This window comes from Podarcis gaigeae (genome assembly GCF_964106915.1).
Source record: "Podarcis gaigeae genome assembly, chromosome: 9".
In the NCBI taxonomy this organism is placed as follows: Eukaryota; Metazoa; Chordata; class Lepidosauria; order Squamata; family Lacertidae; genus Podarcis; species Podarcis gaigeae.
This window is the reverse complement of record NC_139685.1, coordinates 76,765,895-76,791,788: the sequence shown is the minus strand read 5'-3', so window position 1 is coordinate 76,791,788 and position 25,894 is coordinate 76,765,895. Positions and strand designations below refer to the sequence as shown.

The 25,894-nt window shown below is 49.5% G+C and overlaps 2 protein-coding genes across 4 annotated transcripts in view; one reads left to right on the top strand and one right to left on the bottom strand.

Annotated features, from left to right (window-relative positions):
* LOC310852690 (transcription factor COE1-like) overlaps positions 1-8,961 on the top strand; it is a 96,324-nt gene extending 87,363 nt beyond the window's left edge. For 2 of the 3 annotated variants that reach the window (XM_083756510.1, XM_083756508.1), the window contains 4 exons: positions 1,060-1,245; positions 2,411-2,599; positions 4,016-4,096; positions 5,340-8,961. In XM_083756510.1, the coding sequence (XP_083612636.1) occupies positions 1,060-1,245; positions 2,411-2,599; positions 4,016-4,089 (449 nt within the window). In that variant the 3' untranslated portion in view covers positions 4,090-4,096; positions 5,340-8,961. The remainder of the gene's footprint in view (positions 1-1,059; positions 1,246-2,410; positions 2,600-4,015; positions 4,097-5,339) is intronic. The other variant, XM_083756509.1, reaches the window with a different exon arrangement.
* The window catches only part of LOC310852737 (PC-esterase domain-containing protein 1B-like), a 390,021-nt gene that overhangs the window by 135,546 nt on the left and 228,581 nt on the right, over positions 1-25,894 (bottom strand). The window contains exons 10-11 of the mRNA XM_083756665.1: positions 18,630-18,851; positions 18,344-18,445 (exon numbers count right to left, since the gene is read on the bottom strand). The gene's annotated coding sequence lies outside the window, so the exon portion shown is untranslated. The remainder of the gene's footprint in view (positions 1-18,343; positions 18,446-18,629; positions 18,852-25,894) is intronic.

Here is a 25,894-nt window from a genome sequence, read left to right as displayed (position 1 = left end):
ACATGCTGGCAGCCACACGGAGTGGCCAGGGCAACCCAGTCAGATGGGAGGGGAAAAATAAAAGATGATGATGATGATGATGATTGTCTGTTTTGCAAGCAGAAGGTCTCAGGTTCAATCCCTGCCACTTCCAGGTAGTTGTTGTTACTGTTGTTGTTATATTAGTGGCTACCACCCGCAGTCACCCTAGCAAGGCTGCCATTATCACCGCTTCAGCACCAGGTTATGACACTCCCAGGCTTTTGATGGGGTGTGATGGGATCATTATCTATATCTATATCTAACTGCCTTATTCTAATAATCGTTCCTGACTATTCATCTCTTTATAGTGGTGCTGTGTTTCTTATTTTATGGAACTTGTTGCAAAAAAACCCCAGATGTGTAGAGTTCATCTCATTCAACCCCCTGCTATGCAGGAATCCCTGGCAGATGCCCCCTCCAAGCTCTGTTGGTTTCATTGTTGTATACCTGAATCTAACATTATGAGTCAAGGAAGGAAGGAAGGAAGGAAGGAAGGAAGGAAGGAAGGAAGGAAGGAAGGAAGGAGAGGAAGGGAGAGAAAGAGAGAGGGGGGAGAGAAAGATGAAAGGAAGGAAGGAGAGGGAGGAAGGAAGGAGAGGAAGGGGGAAATGAGAGAGAGGTGAGAAGGAAGGAAGGAAGGAAGGAAGGAAGGAGAGGAAGGGAGAGAAAGAGAGGGGGGGAGAGAAAGATGAAAGGAAGGAAGGAGAGGGAGGAAGGAAAGAGAGGAAGGGGGAAATGAGAGAGAGGTGAGAAGGAAGGAAGGAAGGAAGGAAGGAAGGAAGGAAGGAAGGAAGGAAGGAAGGAAAGAAAGAGAGAGGGGGGAGAAAAGAAAGGAAGGAAGGAGAGGAAGGAAGGAAGGAAGGAAGGAAGGAAGGAAGGAAGGAAGGGAGGGAGGGAGGGAGGGAGAGAGAGAAAAAGAGAGAGAGGAGAGAAAGTTAGATAGGAAGGAAGGAAGGAAGGAAGGAAGGAAGGAAGGCAAGACATCTTAAGATACTTAGTAAACTGAGCAACCATATAACTTCTTGCCCTACCTTCCAGGGTACACACGCAACACGAGCAGTGTCTCGCCGCGAGGCTATGTCCCCAGCTCCACCCCGCAGCAGAGCAACTACAACACCATCACGTCCAGCATGAACGGCTATGCAGGAACTGCCATGACCAGCCTGGGGGTCCCAGGGTCCCCCAGCTTCCTCAACGGCTCCACGGCCAACTCCCCCTACGCCAGTAAGTGTCTGCCGCCTTTGTGGAAGGGCCGGTCGAGGGTGCCTGGGCAGAGCTTCCCTTTCCTGAGAATTGCAGCTCCGTTTTAAGAAGGCTAAGGGACTAGTCCTCATGGTAGGGGAAGCTGAACCTAGGAACTCCTGGGTGAGGTCTGAGGATAGACGAATCCCTGTCTCTGATTTCTCAGTTTCTCACTTTACCAATCCTGAATCTAGTTCTCCACATTTTTGCAGCAATTTGTGAAAATTCATCAGACTTTCAGTTTCAATTTGGTATCACTGTACTCTTCCCAGCGTCAGCTAAAAACATTTTTGTTTAGACAACCCTACCCAGAAATCTAGAAGGGTGGTTTGTTTTTAGTTTCTTGCTGACTTTAATTTCTGAAACATTTTAATGGTTCTTTCTTAATAAAAGTATATTGCTTATTCTTTTTTTTGTAAAGTGCTTTGAGGGTTATTTTCTTTACAATCAAGCAGTATATAAATTTATGAAGTGATTAAAAAAAAATTCACCAAACGTGCACATTTTCGCATGCAATATACACATTTTTGCATGCAATTTACTCCGATATAATGCTTTTTGGCATGTTGTTTTTGCCAATATAGGCTTTTCTTGGTCACACTGCCCTGTGACACACGTTTTCCCACACATTGCTTCATTGGAGAACTGAGTTGCAAAATTCAGAGAAGTGCCGAATTTTGAATGGCAGCTACATTTCAGTTCCCCTGCAAACTTAATAAATAATAATGATAATGTGCTGGGGGGGGGAATTTATGGTTTGTTTTCTGTTCCTATTTTTAATCTGTACAGTCGTACTTCGGTTGTCAAATGCCTTGGCACTCATACATTTCGGCTCCTGAATGAGGAAGCGAGTGTTCCAGTTTCTGAACGTTTTGGGGGTTTTTTTGGAAGCTGAACGTCCGATGCAGCTTCCACTATTGTTTCTGGTGCGCCTGCGCAAGCGGAAGCTGCGTCTTGGTTTCCAAATGTTTCGGGAGTCGAATGGACTTCCGGAATGCATTCTGTTCGAGAATGGAGCTACGGCTGTATTTTAGTGTTGTGGGTTCACCATATAAAAAACACAAAGTACAGTCCGATGGGGGTTTACCTCCTCTTGCCCCGGCTCACTCCCGCTGCCAGCTAACCCCTGTCCTTCTCTCCACGCCAGTCATGCCCTCCAGCCCGCCTCTGGGGGCCTCGTCCATCGCCAGCTCCTCGACTCCAGGAGGCGTCTTCTCCTTCTCTCCCGTCAACATGATCTCTGCCGTCAAGCAGAAAAGCGCCTTTGCCCCCGTGGTGCGGCCGCAAGCCTCTCCGCCCCCTACCTGCACCAGTGCCAACGGGAACACTCTGCAGGGTGAGCCGTCCGTCTCCTTTGGTGGCAGCTGGGGCACGAAGGGGCGCAAGTCATGGGGGAAGCTGGGGCCATGGGAAAGGAGCGGGTGGGATATGGCAGAAAGGGTGAGGCGGCCACAGTTTGCCGTGTGGTGGCGGCAGCAACGGCAACGATGCACCCTGCTCGCTCGTCTCCTCAGCGCAAGGATTTGCACTTCTGCAACAGACTTCCCTCCCCTCTGAATCTGTTCTGGGTCCCCCCCCCCAAACCCTCTGGAGGCGATTTGGGAAGCGGGTAGGAGGCACGAGCAAAGGGAGAATGTAACGAAGGAGCTGCAGGATTAGTCCAGCTTCCTGTTCTTACAGTGGACAACCAGATGTGTGTGAAAGTATGCAAGCAGGATCTGTGGCTCCCAGCAACAGGGATTTATCAGCGCCACTGCCTCTGAGCATAGAAGCACATTAGAGCCGTCCTGATTAGAAGCCATTGGTAGCCTTCACCTCTTCCATGAATTTGTCCCAACCTCTTTTAAAGACATCCAATTTGGTGGCCGACACCACTTCCTGTGGGTGGGAGTTCCACAGGCTAACTTTCTCTTATCCACCCCTGAATCTTCTTCCAGCCTTCAGCCTCACTGGTTGTCCACAAGTTCTAATGTTAACGAGAAAGGGAGAAACACTTTTCTCGATCCACTTTCTCTGTGCCCTGCAAGATTTTATCAACTCCTATCATGTCTAGGGTGTCCCCACAATGCCCTGGAGTTGAGTGCAGGAGGCATGTTGGGGGGAAAGTGGGGATTCTATTGCACCACCGTAAATCCTTGCACTGACAGGACGACTTAGCTGGATACTGCCCAATAATGACGACGTTGATTGCATTTATATTTCCTCCAAGGTGGGTTCCTCCTCTCCCCATTTTATCCTCACGCCACCCTGTGGGGTGGATTAGACACTGTGGGTGGCCCAGGGTCACCCAGCGGGCTTCGTGGCAGAGTGAAGATTTGAACCCTGGCCTCCTAGGTCTGGGGCCGGGTTCAACGCTCTAACCACTACACTACGCAGCCTGGATGTGCTGCATCACCTCCTTTGGGCGGGTCAGTGCCACGGCTGCCCTCTTGACAAACATCTTCCTTGGGGACTCGGGAGAGATGCTAGCAAGGGGTTCCCCTAGCTGCCTTCCTGACCCCGTACCGGAGGAATCCTCAGAGTAGAAATTGGGTGGGTGGGTGTTCCTGGGATGAGGCCCCTTTTACCCAGCAGCAGTTGCTTATGAGGTCAGCCTTGGCTGCAAACTTTCCTCTTCCTTAACTGCCTTTCCTTCTTTGATTTCTTTCATCCCCCCCCCCCCCCGTCGTTTTCCTTTTCTCGCTTGCTCTCGCTTCTGCCTCTCTGCCCTTTGCCCGCCCTGCGCCACTGCTTGCCGGGTCCTGCCAACCAGACCAAACCTTTGAGGATTCGGCAGACAAGTTCCACACTCCGTCTCGGTCGCTGCAAGGACTGGCTTATTCCTAATCACACAGTATGTCTCTTCTCTCGTTCTCGCGCCTTGCTCTGTCGGCCGCCCCTCCCTCTTTTCTCTGCTCCTCTTGCTGTGAATGATTACGGCTCCTTAACAGCGACCTTGCGAGGTGGGCCTACCCCTTTTGCTCGCCAAAGGGTAGTACCCACTAACCAGAGGGGTCTCTTGCCACCACACGCTTTCTGCTACATTCTCCCCAAAGAACCAGCCCAGAAAACGTTAATTTCAAAGAGCTAAGTCCACTTAACCCTTACCACCTATGATTATCAAACCAGCAGCCCTGGCGAGACCCCCGACCTGGCTTTTAGGAGGTCTGCTGTCAAGTCAGATTGCTGAGATTGCAGCAAGAATTCTTCTCCGTAAGCAACGGCATTGGCCTGAGGTGCAATTTCCAGCAGGGCCTTTGAGGTGGTGGCTCCTATGGTTTGACGAGGGGCACACAAGCTGTTGCACATGCTCGGTAGAGTTCAGTAGAGAGGGATCTCCCGCTCGCCTGGCTCGACAGGTGCAAAGGAAGATCGCTTTCTCTCTTCTGACTGCCACCGTTCAAACCAGGGAGATCGAAAAGTGGTAAGATTCTCATCCTCGCTTGGCAGGACCAACCTGGTGCCCTCTGGATACTGTTGGACTACAACTCCCATCAGGAGAGCACCAGGTTTTGCACAAGCAATTTCACACATGTAAAAAAGCTCTGTGTGCTTAGGGGTCCCATTAGGGGTGAGGAACCTGCTGCCATCACCGACACGGCAGGACTACAACCCTGCTAATGCTTGACCATTGACCATATTGACTTGGAATGATGGGAACTGGAGTACAACCTTTAAGTATTATTATATCCCACTGGGGCTACGTTCCTGGGATCGTGCCGGAAGCCAAAACCGCTCATAGTCAAAACACACTGGGCGCAAGGGCGGTTGGGATTGCCAAAATCTTATTTCCTCGATTCGCCCTCTTTATTTTTATTTTGCCAGGCGTGCATGCACAAATACTTTTTGGTTTTTCCCTTCCCTGTTTTATGCCCACAACAACCCTGTGAGGTAGGCTAGCAGGAGAGGCAGTGTTTGCCCCCCAAAGTCACACCCAGTGAGCTTCATGGCTGAGCTCGCTGGTCTCCCAGTCCAACGCTCTGACCACTACACCGTGCTGCCTGGAAGGGCTGCAGGTTCCTCGTCCTTTGTCTACAGCATGGCTCAAGCTGGTGACGTGGCCGCAGAACGTGACGCTTCTCTCCTTTGCTTTCCAGCGTTGTCGGGTCTCATCGTTCCACCCATGTGATCGGGAAACGGAGGACGGGCTGGAAGGAGGGACCAACAGACTGGCGCTGACCCAGACCCTTGGACTTGGAAGGGTGTGGGCCCTTCTCAATGCATTCCTGGAGCACACGCCTCCCCACCCCCAGCTCCTTCCAACCTGGCTGCAGGATTTCAAGAAGGCTCCCCCTTCTGGTGGGAGGCTGCAGTGCAGTGGGGCAAGCACTGGGAAGTGAAGCTCACTCATCTGCTACCAGGAGATGCCCAGCCACAAACTGGGGGCGAAGATACAATTTTTAGGGAGAGGTGTTTGAGGGGGTTTCAGCACTGCCATCCTTCCTTTACCCCACCCTCTTGCACCATTCCTCACAGCTTTGGTTAAAGAATCGGAAGCAAAGCCCACCCACACCATCCCCTCACCTGGGTTGCCCTCCCTCAGGTAGATTTGCTCCCAGCAAAGAGCAGAGTGTTCTCCCGTCTTAGCTGGAGAGGGTCTCCCTTTGGAAGCCAGACCCTGAGCATCAGCCCTTTGCACCAGGACTCCTGGGTCCTCCTCTTCACTATTCTTAAATTGTCGCTCCCGTGGCCTTGGGTGTGGACCCCAGGAAATGATTTGTCTTCCCTATGCTTTGGGGGGTTTCCATCTCTGCTCCAAAGCAAGCTGGTTCACGTTACACCCCTGGCCAAACCGGAAATTGCTTTCCGGTGAGGGGGAAGAGAGCCTGCGTTCCAAACAGCGATGCTGCCTTTCCCTTTTCTAAATCCCCACCTTGCAGCGTGCAGGCCCTATCAGTCCTCCAGCACAGAAAAACCTGGGTGCTGGAGGACCTCGCTGTGGGCAAAGCCTTTGGGACTCACCGCTCCATCGCATCGCCCGAAAGGTCCATTCCTTGTCAACCGCAACTGCTAACCAGCCTCCTCTTAACACGTGTCTTAATCTGAAGGTTTTGGGGCTAAGTAGCCCCTTCTAACAGGACATGTGTGAAGAACCCTGGCAGCTTTCCCCCTTCCCCCCAGATCTTGGCCGTGTGTTGCTCATCTTCTTCCCAGGCGTTCCAGATGTTGAAATGCCCACCCACGGATCCCCCAGAGAGAGTTTCTCCTTCGCTCCCTTCCGCCTCACCCCATCAAGGCAGGAAGGGCCGCCGTCTCCCGATTCCTGAAACCAGAAAGGGCTCGACAAGCCAAATCCTTCTAAATTGGTGTGCTCTTGGGCCGGGTGAATGGCAGGAGCCTTCGTGGGGACAACCGGCTTCTCTGCCAAAAAGCAGCAAATGTCCCGTACCGGCTGGCTTTCCGGTGCAGGAGGGTGGGCTCAGAGCTCTAAGGTTTTGCAAGCTCGTTGATCGGGAGGATCACACGGCAGGACCCCACTCCGGTCCCACCTCCCCTGGGATCCAGTAGCTGACAGGAAGCTACCAAGAGAGAGTACAGATACACCTGGCTCAGATGGGACCTTCAGCATCATTGATACTTAGTGGCAGGGACTTCACAGGACTTCAGGCAACGATCCCTCCCTTGCAGGTGGGAGATGGAACCTTCTACATGCAAAGCAGGTGGCCTGGCCCTGGCCCAACCAGTGAACCGCAGTAGCTCTGGAGTGGTGGCGCAGTTTGTGGCTTGCGGGCAGCATTTTCCCACCTGGCATAATGCTTAAGAGACGACCCTGTAGGAGCAGAAAGTGAGGAGGGAGTAGGCAGGGTAGACGATTCTTGGAGTAAGAGCACAGGCATCGTCTCTCCAAGCCCCGGACTCACAGATCACGTGAATGTCTCCCCATAGGGGACCCACCCCCAACCCGTCATAGAATTGTAGAGTTGGAAGGGACCCAGGGGTCATCTAGTCCAACCCCCTGCCATACCCCTCCCCTGTTAACCCAGAGCCTGCTTTCTTCCGCCAGGAGCAGAGAAGGTGTTAGGATAGCCCACGGAAAGTGATCCTCGGCTGTGGTCACATCAACACTGGTATCTCACTTTAAGAGTCATGGCTTTCCCCAAAAAATATTCCTGGGAACTATAGTTTTGTTACGGGCACGGAGGGTGGTATGGAAACCCTGGATAAGCTACAGTTCACAGGATTATTATTTTTTGGGGGGGGGGGGGGGAGAGCCACGATTCTCTAAAGTGGTATAAGAGGGCTTTAAATTTATGGTGTGGCCGCAACCAAAATCTACGGTATAAACTTCTGCCTGGTTGTCTTATCTGTGTTCCCCTATAAGGAACCACAGGAATTTTAGATTGTTGAGGGGGAAACATAGTAGATACTCTGTTTTGAGATTCCCCAGCCTCTCCTCAGAGAACTGTCGGTCCCTAGGGAGAGGGAATGGCTATTAAACCGGTTTAAAGAGTAGACTAGACACCAAGCCTTTGGAAGAAATGTGCTCCTGTTCGTGAAACTTGCCTGTGGACAGCACAAAAATTGAGAATTGGGCGTTGCCTCAGCAAACACTCCCCTGATCCCAGATTTGCTAAAATGCTGGGGGATTTAGGGGTGCTTGAGGGTGTGGGAACTCCTTTGCCGAACCCCCACAAATGCTTCCACCCCGATGGGCTGGTTTTCAGTTTCAGACCTGGACAGAAAGGAACGAGATATCAGGGATTGCGCCCAACTTTAGCGGGGATCCTTTTTCCCCAGGGGGAGACTCAGCAAGCGTCGGACGAAGAGCTAAGCACCTTCTCATCCCATGAACTGATTCTTCCCACCCCGCTGCGCTGGCATTACAAGGCAAACATGGGTGCCCACCCAACCTGGTTTGGCACCCAAAGCCGCTCCCCTGGTAAACTGGGCACCCACCATGTTGTTTCCACACTAAGGCCCCTGGAAAACTCACACTGGCAGAAGTTGTCAGTCCCTTTTCCCCTCGGCAGCCACAGCAATTTCAGGACGTGCCTTTCCATGTTCGGAAAATGGCCTTCAGGAGGGCTTTGTTCCTATTTCCAGTTTCACATTTTCCTCCATTGTTTTCTTTTCAACCACCTGGGCAATCTCAAGCCCATCCGAAAGGCCGGTACACTGTTTTTTGCATATCTTTTTTTTATATCTATATAAAAAACCCTCTCCCTTTCTTTTTTTAAAGCGACAGAAATACAGTCCTGTGTTGTTGTTTTTACACACACTTCTTTTCTTTTTTGTAAAAAGAGAATTAGAGTTTTAAAAAACTGGGGCGCGATCCAGCAGAGCGTTCTCCGGCCCCAGCCCCGCTAAAAACGAGGCGCTGTGTTTGTGCCAGCGGAGCTGGCGTCAGGGAGCTTCCTTCTGCCTCGCGCCCCTGGCTTTTCAGGCGAATCTTCTCTCGGCCTCCCGCAGTTATTTTTCTAGCATTATTTCCAAGTGGGAAGGAGGGGATCAAACTTTTGTAAATAAAGATTATGGGGAAAGAAGAGCCCCGGATGGTGGGCTCGCAAACCACCCCTTCGCCGGGGGCTTGTTCTCTCTCTGTGTATTTATCTTTGTCGTACGGAGAGTCCTTCTCCTGTTTCATGTTTCCTTTGTATTTTTTTATTATTGTTTTTAATTTTTAATTTTATTTTCTACATTGTCCGTTGTGTGTCCTGTGACGGCTGTTGTACAATAGCAATGTTGATAAATGCCCGGCTGCACTGTTTTTCAATGTAAGCACATGTCAATCAACTACGACTTTCATTTCTTAGGAAATGGGACCTCTAGAGTTGAAATATTTGCACCCTCTTCCCCCACCTCTCAAGTTGAAAGGTCAGAGTGGTCCTTATCCTCACCCCACTGCCACTTCCCCCCCCCCCCAAATACTGTTTCAACTTGGATTTCTTTAGAGGTAAAGGGACCCCTGACCATTAGTCCAGTCACGGCCAACTCTGGGATTGCAGCACTCAACTCACTTTATTGGCTGAGGGAGCCGGAGTACAGCTTCCGGGTCATGTGGCCAGCATGACTAAGCCGCTTCTGGCGAAACAGAGCAGCACACGGAAACGCCATTTACCTTCCCGCCGGAGTGGTACCTATTTATCTACTTGCATTTTGACGTGCTTTCGAACTGCTAGGTTGGCAGGAGCAGGGACCGAGCAACGGGAGCTCACCCCGTCATGGGGATTCGAACCGCCGACCTTCTGATCGGCAAGTCCTAGGCTCTGTGGTTTAACCCACAGCGCCACCCCCCCTGCCAAACTGGTGCCTTCCAGGTGTTCTGAACTGCAACTCCCAGCAGCCCCACAAGTTTCACAAGCTGTGTGTTGGAATACACATATGTTCAAGAGGAGCTGAGGGGCAGCGTTGCCAACTTGAATCAAATATTGGGGAGGCCTTGGTAGGCCTCATAATTGATCATATGATGCAACACACACACACACACAGACTATTTGAATGGAAATGTCCATCAACTTTTGGGGGGCCCTAAAATATTTCATTGGAGGGCTTAAGACCCTTCAGCCCCTAGGAGTTGGCTCTGATGCCAGGGTACCTTAAAAATGTTTGCCCTCCCCGGTCAGATGTATTTTAGCACTTTGCATGTAAAGGAGATGTACTATGTCTGAGCTATATCCCATCCGCAAAGGAACACTTCCATATAACTCTAAATATTCCAAGTTGACTAGAAAATGAGGGTGTGCATTGGCTTGGGATGAAACCTGAGCTTCAGAGAGATTCTGGGATTTTAATTCTGGGTGAAGTCAAACCGGAGAGTCCCCAAAGTGCCTCGGCATCTCGGACACACACAAAACCCACCCCACCAGCAAGCGTCTGCTAAAACTGAGCTAATGTCTCTTCAGCTCGCCATATCAGCAAAACTCCCCATATAAGGGGAGGGAGAGCTGCACTGCACTGTGATTTGACAGATCTAGTTTTTAATCAAAGGGAATTGTTTTATCTGGAGATTCTGGTTCTTGGTGCTTTTGGCGGTGGGGAGCAATGGGTGCCCTTATAGTTCGCTCAGCCCACCCCCTGAAAAGAGAGAGAAAGGAATAAACTTTGAAGGATGCCTAGCACAAGAAATGGAGCTGATGCATCTGCTATTTGGCAGGTTCCTTGCCTCTTATGTCTGCTGTTGTCCAACCCACAAAAATGCTGGGGGACAATGATTGATTACTCTGAATCCTCCCCTAAAACTGTAAAGGCTGCCCTGGTGCAAGACTGCTGCATTTATTCTGAAATTTGGCAGGAGTCAACCAACTCTCAGAGGCATCTACCATGCCTGCAAATCCCATCTACTACTGTCCAATCTATATAAAATTGTAAAGGTGCCCAAGACAAAAACTGCTACACAGCTTGGCAACTTGGCAGACTTAATCCATTACAGAATGGTCCCTTTGCTTGTAAATTTCATCCACTTCTTACAGAACAACAAAAAAAGACAGGTTTTGATTTCCCAACAGCCGATTGTGGCGAATGAGGATTTGCCCCACTTTCCCCCAAAGTGAACTCCGACCCTGAACTCAATCCAGTGCTTTGGACTGTTTTCTGTAGTGCGGAATCGGGGCCCAAACCAAATCTTCTGCTCTCTAAAGTGGAGGGCTGCGTCTCTCAATGCCAGAAGCAATAATTATCCTGTTCAGACCTTGGGAATATGCAAACATACCCCCTTCTCCCAATTCTCAATCTAATCTGGTTTAAGTCCTGCTTGCCCGTCGTGATTTGTAGGCTAGGACAACGAAGGTTTTTGGCCAAGCCGGACGTCAAAGACTCGTGGAATTGTAGAGTGGGAAAAGTTCCCCACCGGTCATTAGTCAAACTGCCAGCAATGCAGGAATCACAACTAAAGGAGCCCTGACCAATGGCTATCCAAACTCGGTTTTAAATCCTCCAGGATTTAATCCTCCAGTGAAGTGAGTTAAAAACCTCTCCGATGAAGGAGAATTCACCACCTTCCGAAAGCGGAATCAGATGCAGACTTGAGCCCAGTTCTTCACCCACCAACCTGCACTGTCCCTCAACATGGATTGCTGACTAGGACTGACAAATGACAAGGGAGGTGGGAATAGTATGTGTGTTCAACAGCAATTTTAACACATAGCAGGTAAAGTTTCCACAACGAGGAAAGAAACATGATTACCTGAGAAAGTCTGCACATCAAGCCTCTGTTTAAAGGCACAGGAGCACAGGCTGCTTAAAAAGTTGGCAACCCAGCTGGGTCATTCCCCTCCCCAGCAATTCTACAGAGCGGTTGCGGATGCTTGGCAGCTGATTCATGTTCCCAGCACACCCACACGAGTCAGAGGGTGGTGGCTGGAAGTAATATACTACGTGTGTGTGTGTGGACAAAGGCATGTCCCGCTTGAGCTGAGGTCGAGGCCTGGGCTCAGCCAATTGGAAGGTTCCGGAAGGCCAGTGGAGAAGCCGCGAGATGGAGTGGGTGTGGGAGAGGTCCAGAGAGCAAGAGAGAAGATCCAGCCGCGAAACGGGCCTGGCGAAGGAGCCTGCCAGCTGGGTGGGGTCCAGAGAGCACAGTGGGGGCAGCCAATGGTCAAGGAAGCCATTGCCAGCATTGCACAAAATTGGAGGGTGGCCTGTGCCTCAGTTACGCTGTGTGGTGTTGGCACAAAGGGAAGGTTCAAGATGTCTTATGGCAGACTTGACCAACCTGGTGTCTGGACTGCAGCTCCCATTAACCTGGAGCTGATGGGAATTGTAGTTCAAAACACCTTGCAAGGGGCAGCAGGTTATGAAGGCTATTTCTTGTGGATGAGAAGCAAGTCCGAAGAACGCCAGAAGAGCCAGCTGGATCGGGACAGACCCTCCAAGTGTCCCTGTTTTCCAGTCCCGGTTGTATAGGAACCATCCTGGTTTCTGATTTGATTCCAGAATGTCCCGCTTTTCCTTAGGATGTCCCTATTTTCCACTGGAGAAATGTTGGAGGGTATGGAGTTATGCAACTCACACGCCATCTGAAGGCAGCCCTGTATAGGCAAGTTTTTTAATGTTTAATGTTTTATTATGTTTTGATATATCTTGGCCAGCACCCAGAGTGGCTGGGGCAGGCCAATCACATGGGCTGGGTATAAATAGTAAAATAATATTACAGTGGTACCTCTGGTTAAGAACTTAATTCGTTCTGGACGTCCGTTCTTATTCTGAAACTGTTCTTAACCTGAAGCACCACTTTAGCTAATGGGGCCTCCCGCTGCCGCTGCGCCACCGCTGCACAATTTCTGTTCTCATCCTGAAGCAAAGTTATTAACCCGAGGTACTATTTCTGGGTTAGCGGAGTCTGTAACCTGAAGTGTATGTAACCTGAAGCGTATGTAACCCAAGGTACCACTGAATTAAGGAACAGGTAAAGTTAAAGGGACCCCTGACCATTAGGTCCAGTCACAGATGACTCTGGGGTTGCAGCACTCATCTCGTTTTATTGGACGAGGGAGCCAGCGTACAGCTTCCGGGTCATGTGGCCAGCATAACTAAGCTGCTTCTGGCGAACCAGAGCAGCGCACAGAGACGCCATTTACCTTCCTGCCAGAGCGGTACCTATTTATCTACTTGCACTTTGACGTGCTTTCGAACTGCTAGGTTGGCAGGAGCAGGGACCGAGCAACGGGAGCTCACCCCGTCGTGGGGATTCAAACTGCCGACCTGCTGATCAGCAAGCCCTAGGCTCTGTGGTTTAACCCACAGCGCCACCTGCATCCCATTAAGGAATAGTTCATCCCTATTTTCATCACAGAAATGTTGGAGGGTATGCAATGGCCGCTCTTGTCCAGCATGCTGTTCTCACAGTGGCCAAGCAGATGCGCCAAACGGAAACCGGCAAGCAGGATTCGAACACAGGAGCAACACAGCTTCCAGCAAGCATTATTCAGAAGCCTTGCTGCCTCCAACTGTGGAAGCAGGGCAGAGCCATCCTGTCTAATAGCCATCGCTCCTTCTCTCCTCCTCCAGGAATTTGTCCGATCCTCTTTTCCAGCCATCCAGAGTAAGGGGGCAGGCCAGGAAGAGGAGGCTGCTTCTTCCTGCCACTTTAGCTGTGTTTTCACAGCTGGTGTGTCCCTGGCTCCGCTTCAACAGTAAAAGTGCCTTGGCAGAGCGGTTTCCAGTCGACAGATGGAGACGTCATTCTTGGCCACAACAACGGAGCCAGAAAACACCTCATGTGGTTAGGACAGGGGAGGTAGCATAGGGCCAGTGGGGCTTGGAAAGGTCTTTTTTCCCAGCAAGCAAGATTGGATCCCATATTTGTAAATGAGTGCATGTGCTCAGGGGATGTTCTTGCTCATGGATAGAATCATAGAATTGCAGAGCAGCAAGGGACCCACAGTAGACATCTAGCCCAACCCCGACAATGAAGGAATCACAGCTGAAAAAATCCCTGACAGGTGACCATCCAACCTCTGCTTAAAAACCTCCACGGAAGGAGAGTCCTCCATCTTACAAGATACTCCATTTCAAACAGCTCTTACTGTCAGAAAGTTCTTCCTAATGTCTAGTTGGATTCTGCTGTATTGTCGTCAAATCCGGTGGTTCGGGTCCGGCTCTCTTGTGCAGCAGAAAACAAGCTTGCTTCCAGTGTAGTGGTTAAGAGCGGTAGTCTCGTAATCTGGGGAACCGGGTTCAATTCCCTGCTCCTCCACATGCAGCTGCTGGGTGACCTTGGGCTAGTCACACTTCTCTGAAGTCTCTCAGCCCCACTCACCTCACAGAGTGTTTGTTGTGGGGGAGGAAGGGAAAGGAGAATGTTAGCCACTTTGAGACTCCTTCGGGTAGTGATAAAGCGGGATATCAAATCCAAATTCTTCTTCTTCTTTCCTGGGACAGCCCTTGAGAAATCTAAAGATGGCTCTCATAGCTCCTCCCAGTCTCGTCTTTTCCAGGCTACACATCCCCAACTCCCTCCATTGATCCTCTTAAGGCTTGGTTTCCAAACCCTTGATCATCTTGGTTGCCCTCCTTTGCACACATTCCAGCTTGTGAATATTCTCCTTAAATTGTGGTGACCAGAACTGGACACAGGGCTCCAGGTGTGGTCTGACCAAGGCAGAATAGCATGGGACTATTATTTCCCTTGATCTGGACTCTAGACTTCTGTTCATGAAGCTTATAATTGCATTAGCTTTCCTTGCTACTGTATCATACTGACTCATCAGTGAGTTGACAGACAGTGACTTGGGGACATGAGAGCGTGCTTGACATCTGTCATGCAATGTCGCCAACTATGAAGGGAAGCATTCCAAGGAAGCCGTGTTGTCATAGATCGCAGCAAAGCACTTGGTAAGACAGTTCAGCTCTCCCACAAACTCTGAATCTGGGCCTTGTGGTCAAATTCACCCTTGCAAGACCTCAGCTCTTTTGCACATTGAAACCAACTTTTGGAGAATCATAGAGCTGGAAGGGACCCCGCGGGTCATCTAGTCCAACCCTGTGAAATGCAGGAATCTTTTGCTCAACGTGGGACTTGAACCCACAACCCTGAGATTAAGAGTCTTGTGCTCTACAGACTGTACAACCTGAATGGCAAGAGACCTCAGAGCTAAGGTTTTGCAAGGAGGCAGATCTCCCCCTCAAAAAAAAATGGGGGGGGGTGGAATGTACCATGTGGGAATTTAATATATATAAACAGCATGCAAAAAGTCAAGAATGATGGCTGCATGCCTGCTTTCTCCTACGTTGACAAATAGGACACAGTAATTGGTCATGGCTTGAGAAGATGCTTTTGCCAATATTTTGGCTGCTGTGGGAGGGAAACACCCTGAATTGACTTCTCCCACCTCTCAGCCTCCATGATGACTGCAATATTCTCAGCTGAGCCAGTCCTCCGTAGAAGTGGCTTTCCTGTAGAAACTTTACAGTGCTGATCAATCCCCAGACCCAATAAACACAGACTTAAATTAAGCAGTGATGAGAACTGAGAGACAGACTTGGCTATTTAAACCAGCCTGGTGCTATCCAGATGTTTAGGACTACAACTCTGGTTGAGTTGTAGGCCAAAACATCTGGAGGGGACAACCAGGATCTGGAAGGCAGCTTGAAACAGATTCTGAGACCAAGTAGGGGTGTCAAAAGACAGGGCCTCACGCTCTGTTTTCCATGGCTCTATTTAATCCCTTATCCCTTATGTCATACAGCAAGGATGGAGAAACCTCTGCTGCAAAGGGCTGCTGAACCAATCAGGGCCTGCAGCTGATGGTGGGTGGGGCCAGAGCCTACAGTGGGTGGGGCCAGGTCCAAAAGCAGGTATCTATTTCTATCTCTGTCTCCTTGTTGTTTAGTCGTTTAGTCCTGTCCAACTCTTTGTGACCCCCTGGACCAGAGCACGCCAGGCACTCCTGTCTTCCACTGCCTCCTGCAGTTTGGTCAAACTCATGCTGGTACCTTCGAGAACACTGTCCCACCATCTCGTCCTCTGTCTTCCCCTTCTCCTTGTGCCCTCCATCTTTCCCAACATCAGGGTCTTTTCCAGGGAGTCTTCTCTTCTCATGAGGTGGCCAAAGTCTTGGAGCCTCAGCTTCAGGATCTGTCCTTCCAGTGAGCACTCAGGGCTGATTTCCTTCAGAATTGAGAGGTTTGATCTTCTTGCAGTCCATGGGACTCTCAAGAGTCTCCTCCAGCACCAGAATTCAAAAGCATCAGCCTTCTTGATGGTCCAGCTCTCACTTCCATACATCACTACTAGGAAAACCATAGCTTTCACTATACGGACCTTTGTCGGCAAGGCGATGTCTCTGCTTTTTAGGATGCTGTCTAGGTTTGTCATTGCTTTTCTCCCAAGAAGCAGGTGTCTTTTAATTTCGTGACTGCTGTCACCTCTCTCTGTCTCCTATATACATACAAAAGTGCAAGAGGATGTAAATTCTGAAGGATGAAGGTTTGAACCCATGGTCCTAATCTGCACTCTAATCACTATGTCACGCTGGATCTGCTGCAATGTCTGCAGCATCTGGTGACACAGATGACTCTGAGGAATGCATGTTCCCCCCTCCAAAAGGTTTACAGGTCCCAGCCAAGGCATGTAGCTGCCCCAACCACCACAGTCTGGGAGGCGTGCCCCATAATTCCTTGCAGCTCCTGAGCTCTTCACTGGCACTCATGATGGGTAGCTGTCAGATCTGTCCATTGATCTGATGGCACAGGGTGTGAGCTACTACCCAGGTGTGTGGAAACCTGCCCTTTTTCCAAATGAACAGCTACTTCCGGCTGTGCTTTTTCACACAACGCATAGTCAGCCTATGGAACTCCCTCCCACAGGATGTAATGATGGCCACCAACCTAGATGACTTTAAAAGAGGATTAGGCAAATTCATGGAGGAAGAGAGGGCGATGGACGGCTACTAGCCAGGATATCTCTGCTCTGCCTCCACAGCTGGAGGCAGAAATGCTTCTGAAGACCAGTTTCTGGAAACTGCCGGAGGAAAGAGTGTTGCTCTTGTGTTCGAATCCTGCTTTTATTGCTTTTGGGGTTTTTTAGGGTATAGTATATCACTATAACAGTTGCAATTCCATATACAGTCATACCTCTTGTTATGTTTGCTTCAGGTTAAATCTTTTCAGGTTGTGTCCCGTGGCGACCTGGAAGTACCAGAAAGGGTTACTTCCGGGTTTTGCCACTTGCGCATGCGCAGATGCACGAAATAACGTCACGCGCATGCGCAGAAGCGGCGAGTCGCGACCCACGTACGTGCAGATGCAGAAATGCTGGTTGCATTCTGCTCATGTTGTGAACAGGGCTCCAGAACGGATCCCGTTCGCAACCACAAGTACCACTGTATACTGATCTAATACAGTGGTACCTTGGGTTACATACGCTTCAGGTTACATATGCTTCAGGTTACACACTCTGCTAACCCAGAAATAGTGCTTTAGGTTAAGAACTTTGCTTCAGGGTGAGAACAGAAATCATGCTCTGGCAGTGCGGCAGCAGCAGGAGGCCCCATTAGCTAAAGTGGTGCTTCAGGTTAAGAACAGTTTCAGGTTAAGAACGGACCTCCAGAACGAATTAAGTAGCTAACCAGAGGTACCATTGTATTTCCAATATATTAGTATCATTTTTAACCTACTATGTTTTGTATCAATGAGTTCCAAATTTCATTATACTTGTTAAGAACTTAATTCGTTAAGGCCCTCGGAGCTGGACCTCAGTGTCCAGAATAGAATGTAAGATGTGATGGCACATCTGCGCGTGCTTGGGTCACGTTTTGCTGCTTCTGGCATGCGTGTGACGTCATTTTGAGCATCTGTGCATGCGTGAGCAGAGAAACCCGGAAGTAACGTGCTTCGTTATTTCCGGGTTGCCGCGGAGCACAACCCGAAAGCGCTCAACCTGAAGCACATTCAACCCGAGGTATGACTGTACTCGTACATGCAAAGCCTATGTCTATAAGCAATCTGCTCAGGTCATCAATCCATTGGAAAAATGGATCTTTTCAATGCAGCAGTATCAGTATTTTGGCCAGTTTAATGGCGATGTTGATGATGATGATGTTTATATGCTGCCCATCTGACTGGGTTGCCCTGGCCACTCTGAGCGGTTTCCAACACATTAAAAGACAGCAAGACATCAGACATTAAAAACTTCTCTGCCTTCAGATGTCTTCTAAAAGCCAGAGAATTGTTTATTTCCTTGACATCTGATGGGAGGGCATTCCACAGGGCGGGTGCCACCACCGAGGAAGGCCCTGTGCCTGGTTCTCTGTAACCTCACATCTCACAGCAAGGGAATCGCCAGAAGGCCCTTGGAGCTGGACCTCAGTGTCCAGGCTGGATGATGGGGGTGGAGACGCTCCTTCAGAACCCATTTATGTTGCCCAGTTGGTGCTTGACCTCTGCTTTCAGGTTTCCCATGGGCAACAGCCCAGCCACTGTGAGAACAGGATTCTGGACTAGATGGGCCTTGGCTTAAGAAGTGACCCGCTGGATCAGACCAATGGATTTCTATTTTCAGTTCCTTTCATAATGATCCCTACACATGGCTGCCACATGTGTATGAAAATGCCTGTTTGTTTCCAGAAAGGGCTGCCCTCTGCTTGACATGTTATATAATTCTGATATCACAGGTCACTTCGATATGAGAATCACCTTGGCTTTCACCTATGTCCTTTACCACCTAGAACAGGGGTCTGCAACCTTTAAGACAAAAAGAGCCACATGGACCCGTTTCCGAAGAAAAAAAAACTGGGAGCCGCAAAACTCGTCATTATAAAAATAACTTTTTTGTCACTTTTTTATTATTTCTTTGTTTGACCCCTCAGAATTACTCCTCCTCATAGAAATAAACGTTAAATTTAACAAGTTACCTTTTTGTGTGTGTGTGTGTTCTTCACTCCCTTTCAAAACAGTGACCAGCATACATGCCCCCTTTCAATGCAGTGAGCAGCGTACGTGCCCCTTACAATGTAGCGGGCGGGCGGGCGGGAAGGTGACGTCGGGACGGTGAGTGACTAACGTACGCACCACCCCCATGCGATGTCACAGCCAGTACAGCGCCCGCCACAGTGGGGAGTGTCGCGGCGCACAATGCGCCTCCTCCCCTCGCTAGTATCCGCCCCGGAGCTGCGGCAAAGGTGTAAAAGAGCCACATGCGGCTCCGGAGCCGCGGGTTGCAGACCCCTGACCTAGAACAATGTAAATATGCAGCCCACGACCGTTCTCCTCTCTCTCATATGGCTCTATTGAACTCTGAGCTGCGTTAAACTTAGTTGAACAGCCCTCAGGGGCATTGAAGGGCAGTGCCTGTAAATTTCTACTGGCTCTGATTTGACACCGAGGGAAGATGAGCCCACCCACAGATAGGTCTGTGATCCAACTGTGATCAGGGTGAGGTCAGCGTGATGCTGGAGCAGTTGTCTTGGCACGGTTCGGTGTCAAGCGAAAATTCAGGAGACGGCGGCAACTGCATGATGGGGTGAGAAAACTGGTCAGATTGGGAAGGGGGCTGTTCTTATCTAGCTAGTGGCAGCAAGGTGCCAGCAGTGACACACAGGAGGGACGAGGGAAACTGAGCCAGGCGTGTGGCTTGAGAAAAGCCCGGAATGGAGCTAAGCAGCTTGTAAAAATAAATGAGCTGCAGGCACTCGGGTTGGGAGAGTGAGAAGCCCATAAATGACGGGAAGGCTCAGAGCCAGCCAGGCCCATAAAAACAAGTATGAGTGTGTGTATGCGTGTGAGTCCTTGGGGAAGGATGCATGAATGCAGGAAAAGCTGCAGGTCAACTCGAATCATAGAATTGTAGAGGGACACCCGACGATCATCTAGACCAACCCCGCCAATGCAGGACTCACAACTAAAGCATCCCTGGCAGAAGGTCGTTCACTTTCCACTCAGAAACCTCCGGCAGAGGAGAGTCTGCCAGCTTCTGACTGAACCCGTGACCGAGGGCGTCTCTTTGGGGTGTCAGTTGTGATGTTGTTTGCATGGCAAGTTCCCGTCCTCCCCAGTGGAAATAATGACACATGGCACAATTATTAAGGTTAATGGGCTAAATAAGGACACAACTTTGCTGGGTTCAGGTGAAGAGCGGTATTGGCTTAGGCATTGGTCCTAACCGACTATATCCGACTTCAGCCCGTCCACTTGAAGACCAGAAAGGGTTAACCACCAGTAGGGGGAGTCCTGCTGGTGCACATCGACTAGGAACTCCCCCGGGGTCACCGATAGGGGGCGTGCCTTAGGCCCTCACCTCCCCAGGCTTTGGACAGGGCCACGACCCCCAGAATCCTTTACCAGACTACCCTTCAATATGCAGGGCAGGTGATGGCGTAACCTCCCCTCTTCCATCTACAGAACTATACCAATGCCTAACCGCCAATATCCAGAAAGTTGTGACGATTTGTTACGAGGTAGGCGAAAACCAAGTGGCTGGTGCCAATTTGCCAAGTGGAAAAATTCCTACCAGGCCCCTTGATGGCGACCAACCGAGGTCCATAGCAAGGTCAAGGAATGAAAACCTTAAAGGGCGGGAGGGTGGGAAAAGCAGGAACAGCTGGCAGGCAGCAAAGAGGGAGATCCCCAGCCGTGCCTGCCTTAAATAGGGCAGACCACACCCCCAGAGCCAGCTGATTGGCTGGCCAGGGAGTGACACGGACGGGGATTCCCCCAATTGCACGGGGGCTGGGCTCCAGCCGCATTGCGCATGGTGGGGGCGTGAAGCCCGCAACCCCACCTCCTCTGCAGGGCGGAAATAGCTTTGCTTCCATTATTTTCATTGTGACTGGTGCAACTTGGAGTTGTCTGCTGTGCTTGAGACTAATCTTTCGGGGTAGCCAGCAGCCCTCCGACCTGAAGTGGAGAGTCCAGGGGCCGGTTCTGGGGTGACCGAATGATCACATCCCCTCCATCATGCAGTTAACCTATGGAACTCCCTGCCTCAGGAGGCAGCAGTCGCCACCAACCTGGATGGCTTTAAAAGAGGATTGGACTAGTTTGTGGAGGAGGAGAGGGCTAATGATGGCTACTGATGGCTAATGATGCAGAATGCCGCGGCGAGACTCCTTACGGGGTCCTCACCGCAGGATCACGTTCACCCGATGCTATATCACCTGCACTGGCTCCCGGTGGAGTACAGGATCAGGTTCAAGGTGCTGGTTTTAACCTTTGAAGCCCTATACGGGCTAGGACTCTCGTACCTCCCACGGAGGACCTTACGGTCTTCAAACAAAAACATCTCGGAGGTCCCGGGCCACAGGGAGGTTAGGCTGGCCTCAGCCAGAGCCAGGGCTTTTTCGGCCATGGCCCTGATCTGGTGGAACGCTCTGTCCCAAGAGACTAGGGCCCTGCGGGACTTGACATCTTTCCGCAGGGCCTGCAAGACAGAGCTGTTCCACCAGGCCTTTGGCCAAGGCACAGTCTGACCCCCTCCTCTGGCAATCCTCACAGAACTCTAGCCCAATGGTTGCCATTCATTTGATTTTGAATTGATTTTAGAATGAATTGAATTTAGAATTCTGTGTTACTTTTATTGTTGTTAGCCGCTTTGAGCCCGACTTCGGCTGGGGAGGGAGGGATATAAATAATAATAATAATAATAATAATAATAATAATAATAATAGCCAGGATGACTCTGCTCTGCCTCCACAGCCAGTGGCAGCGATGCCTCCAAATACCAGCTGCTGGAAACCGCAGGAAGGGAGAGTGGTCTTGCGTTCGAATCCTGCTCATGGGTTTCCCACAGGCATCTGGTCGGCCGCAGTGAGAACAGAATGCTGCTCTTGAAGGCATGCGCACGCATACACGCACATCTCTGTGAGATAATGTCCATGTGTGTGCATTTTAGGAACTGTGTCCGGGAGTGCCATTATATCTGACAACCAAAACCGAATGCTTTTTATAGGCCCATCTGTTTAGAGTTTCTCCTGTTTCACGTCACTTCGGAGGCCCATAAAGGCAGTTGCTAAAAGCATTTTAAAGGAGGAAAACCTGGCTGAGCTTTTTAGCAGCCCAGCCTACAAGGGTGGGGGGCCATAAAACCTTCTCCTTGCTCCCCCCCACAACTGCCTTGCTGAATTTTATTTTCCTGCTTGGATCTCACGCTCATATTTCATCAGCTCGCCAGCTTGAAAGGTTGCCGGTTTAAAAAACACACAAACACACACACATCACAGACCATTTTGGGCTTCTGGATGTTGGGGAGAGGGAGGGAGGTGAGACCCCTTAAAACCCCCAAAGAAAACTGTTTGTCTGCAGGGGCTGTTTTCCTCTGGTATTCCTGGCTGGTGTCCTTGCTTTTTGGCCAAGGGAGCCCTCCGATTTCTCCGTTAACAAAGTAAAGGCCGTCTAAGAGCTCATATATTTGGCTCCAGAATTGTTAGGAGAAACAGGACCGATCAGCAGACCTCTTTTATTCGCTCGTCTCAAATTGGCCGCAGAAGGTCAAAGACTCTCGGGCTTAATCTTCGTCAGTTTTATTAGCTCTCCAATCTCTTGGACTCAATGAGGCAGCCACTGTGCACTGGGCTGAGAAACGGATCCGTGCCCATTTTGCAAAATGCTCCCTTGTTGGAAAGCTCCACCAAGCAGATATGTCAAGTCTTGGGTCTCACAATTACCAGCACACACATTTGCACCTCCATGGTAGGTGACCCTCTCTGGCTGAGTCATGTGAGGCTTGCTTGGGTCAGCTGACCACCTCGCTGAGCCAAACAACACCCCTGTAATATGGACCACCCACAGGATTGCATTGCATCGTATTACCACAATTCTTGTTCCCATGACTGGGAGCAGCCGCCGAGACCATATAACCCTGGTCCTGAAAGATCTTCATTGGCTCCCAGTACGTTTCCGAGCACAATTCAAAGTGTTGGTGCTGACCTTTAAAGCTCTAAATGGCCTCAGTCCAGTATATCTGAAGGAGCATCTCCACCCCCATCGTTCTACCCAGACACTGAGATCCAGCTCCGAGGGCCTTCTGGCGGTTCCCCCCTGTGAGAAGCAAGTTACAGGGAACTAGGCAGAGGACCTTCTTGGTGGTGGCACCCGCCCTGTGGAACACCCTCCCACCAGAAGTCAAAGAGAAGAACAGACTACTGTATTTTAATACTTTGTTGAAAGCCGCCCAGAGGGGCTGGGGAAGCCCAGCCAGATGGGCGGGGTATAAATTATTATTATTATTATTATTATTATTATTATTATTATTATTATTATTATTTGCTTCAGAAAGACACCTCTCAAAACACGGTAGTTTCTCAGGTGAGAAGGAAATAGTGAGACTCTCGGAGATGCATCATTGATAGGTGTGGCTTCTGGGATTATAGGAACTCTGGACGTTCGGTCCTACATTTCTGGAAAGTATGCACAACAACACAAACACACACCTGCAGCCATTAATGCGTTCCTAACAAATAATTCCTAGCATCCTGACAGGGATGTTACAAACATTACAAACTGAAAAATTCACATGAGGGGCTTTGAACATGCAAAACTGATTGATAGTTTAAGAGATGGGAGATTGTGTTTATTGACCACCTTCACCTCATCAAGCCTGACCCCTCACCAGGAAGTCATTTATTTCTACCAAAAACTGCCAAACAATAACAAATAATTCCTAGCATCCTGGCAGGGATGTTACGAACATTACAAACTGAAAAGTTCACATGAGGGGCTTTGAACATGCAAAACTGATTGATTGAACCAAGGAGGTCGCCGTGGCGTAAATGGGCCTCCTCCTGCTCATTTAAATGCAACAATAACCCTGTGAAGTAGGTTGGGTTGAAAGGCAGTGACTGGCCCACGGCCACACCCCATGAGCTTCATGGCTGAGAGGGGAATTTGGTCTCCCAGGTCTTAGTCTAACCACTGCACCACACTGCCTCTTATCCTCTCTTAACTTTTGCCCCGCTCTTTCCAGACACAGGCCCGCACTTTAAACCTCCATTTCCAAGCACCCTTTTTTGTTTTGCCCTGTGAAAACCCGCTCTTTAAAGCTGAAGGGCAAAAAAGGGCCATTCGAGTTTCCCATTTGCCATTTGTTCCGATTCAGCTTTAAAGAGTGTGTTTTCGTGGGGAAAGCTCTGGTGCAGGGAGAAAAGGGTGCTTGGATATGGAGCTTTGAAGCAAGGGCCATACCTGGAAAGGTAAATGTGGATAAGCTCTAAGTATAAATGCTAAACAGTGATGTGCAATCAGTGAACATGGGGAACTAGGCTAGCCCCCTAAATGATCCCGGTACATTAGAGTATTAAAGCCTGGTGCCCTCTTCCCAAAGCCCAGGAAGATTCTGCCCGGCTTAGGGAGGAAGACACGATGCTCACACATGCAATGTCACGTGCGCAACCTTCTCCCCCGCCCCATCACCCTCACAAGCTGGCACCTCGGGCCCTAAATGTTCTCCTATGAAAAATTTCTCTGCATGCCACTGATGCTAAGTATAAGTACAGTGGACGCTCGGGTTGCGAACGTGATCCGTGGAGGAAGTACATTCGCAACCCGCAGTGTCTGCAACCCACAGTGCCGCGTCTGCGCACGCACGGGTTGCAATTTGCCTCTTCTGCACATGCACAAAGCATGATTTAGCACTTCTGCACATGCGCCAAAACCTGGAAGTAACCCATTCTGTTTTTTTTTTTTTTTAATTTTTTTTATTGATTTTAATTCGTTTTGCTACATCAAACATTAAATCAAACGAAAGAAACATACATAACACATACACACAAAAAAGAAATACATAAAAAAGAGAAATAATAATAAAGAAAACAAGAGAAAAAACATCTCCTAACATAAGACACCAACAAATTAACTTACATTTACTAAATAAACACACAACACTAATTGACTTCCCTTCATCTCGGTTTCAGAATATATTATATGATTTTTTTATCTGCAGTTTCTTTTCCTCAAAAAAAAAACTCTTTACATCACAAGTGTTACGTCACACCTACTGTGATTTTTAGATTTTTTTACATCTGTTTCCATGTAAGTCATAAATTTATTCCATTCTTTATTAAACTTTATGTCTTTTTGATTTCTTATTTTCTGTGTCATTTTTGCCAGTTCTAAATAATCAAATAGTTTGGATTGCCACTCGTTTATAGTTGGGATTTTTGATGTCTTCCAATTCTGCGCTATTAGAGTTCTGGCGGCCACTGTCGCGTACTGAAAGAGTGTTTGATCTTCCTTTTTGATTTCCTCTCCAATTATCCCCAGCAAAAAGGCTTCGTGGTTTTTTATAAAGGTATATTTGAAGATATTTTTTTAGTTCATTGTAAATAGATTCCCAGAATTTTTTGATAGGCTCACACAACCCATTCTGGTGCTTCTGGGTTCAGCGCAGTGCACAAACCTGGAAGTAACCCATTCTGGTACTTCTGGGTTCAGCGCAGTGCACAACCCGAAGTCGTACAACCTGAAGGGTCTGTAACCCGAGGCATGACTGTAATGAAGTAAGGAGACCTAACTAAATAGGGCAAGAGTTGTAGTTTGGTGGCAGAACATCTGCTTTGCATGAGTTGTTCCCAGGTTCAATTCCCAGCACCTCTGGGTAGGACAAAGAATGTCCCCTGCCCGAAACCCTGGAGAGCTGCTGCCAGCCAGTGCAGGTATCACTGCACTAGATGGACCCAATGGTCTGACTCGGAGTAAAGCATTTCCCTGAGCTCAAGAAACGGGGCATGTTCTGAGAATTGCAAGCCATTTCTCTGTGCGGATTTCGTAAAGTCTTCTCCAGGCTGGTGTGGGTGATGGAGAAGAATGTTTTGCCATGGGTGGGGAGGGAGTTTGCAGGCAGCAATCTTGAGCGGAGATTGCCAAATCCAGGAGATGGGAGAGGAAGGAATCGGAGGGAGGGGGGCTTCACATTGCAACAGTCAGCTGCTGGGGAATGAGCTGAGTCTGCTCCAACTGGCTCCATTTTTAAGGGTCTCATTGGGCCTCCTTTCCCGCCTCCTCCAGTTCTCCGTGTTGCTAATAGCCTCGCAGCTGCAGGTTTCGTTCTGGGCTGTAAATATGGCTTGGTTCCTTCCAAAGCTTCCATTTGTGGTTAAAATGTGTGTGTGTGTGCGCACGCGCACTACATCCTTGTATCCCCAGATGTATCCAATTGTACACACACACACACGCAAGCGCCCCAGAAGCGCAGAGACGCAGACCCTCCAACATTCCTCAGATAAAAATACGCCTTCATTATACACCCCAGAAGCGCAGAGACGCAGACCCTCCAACATTCCTC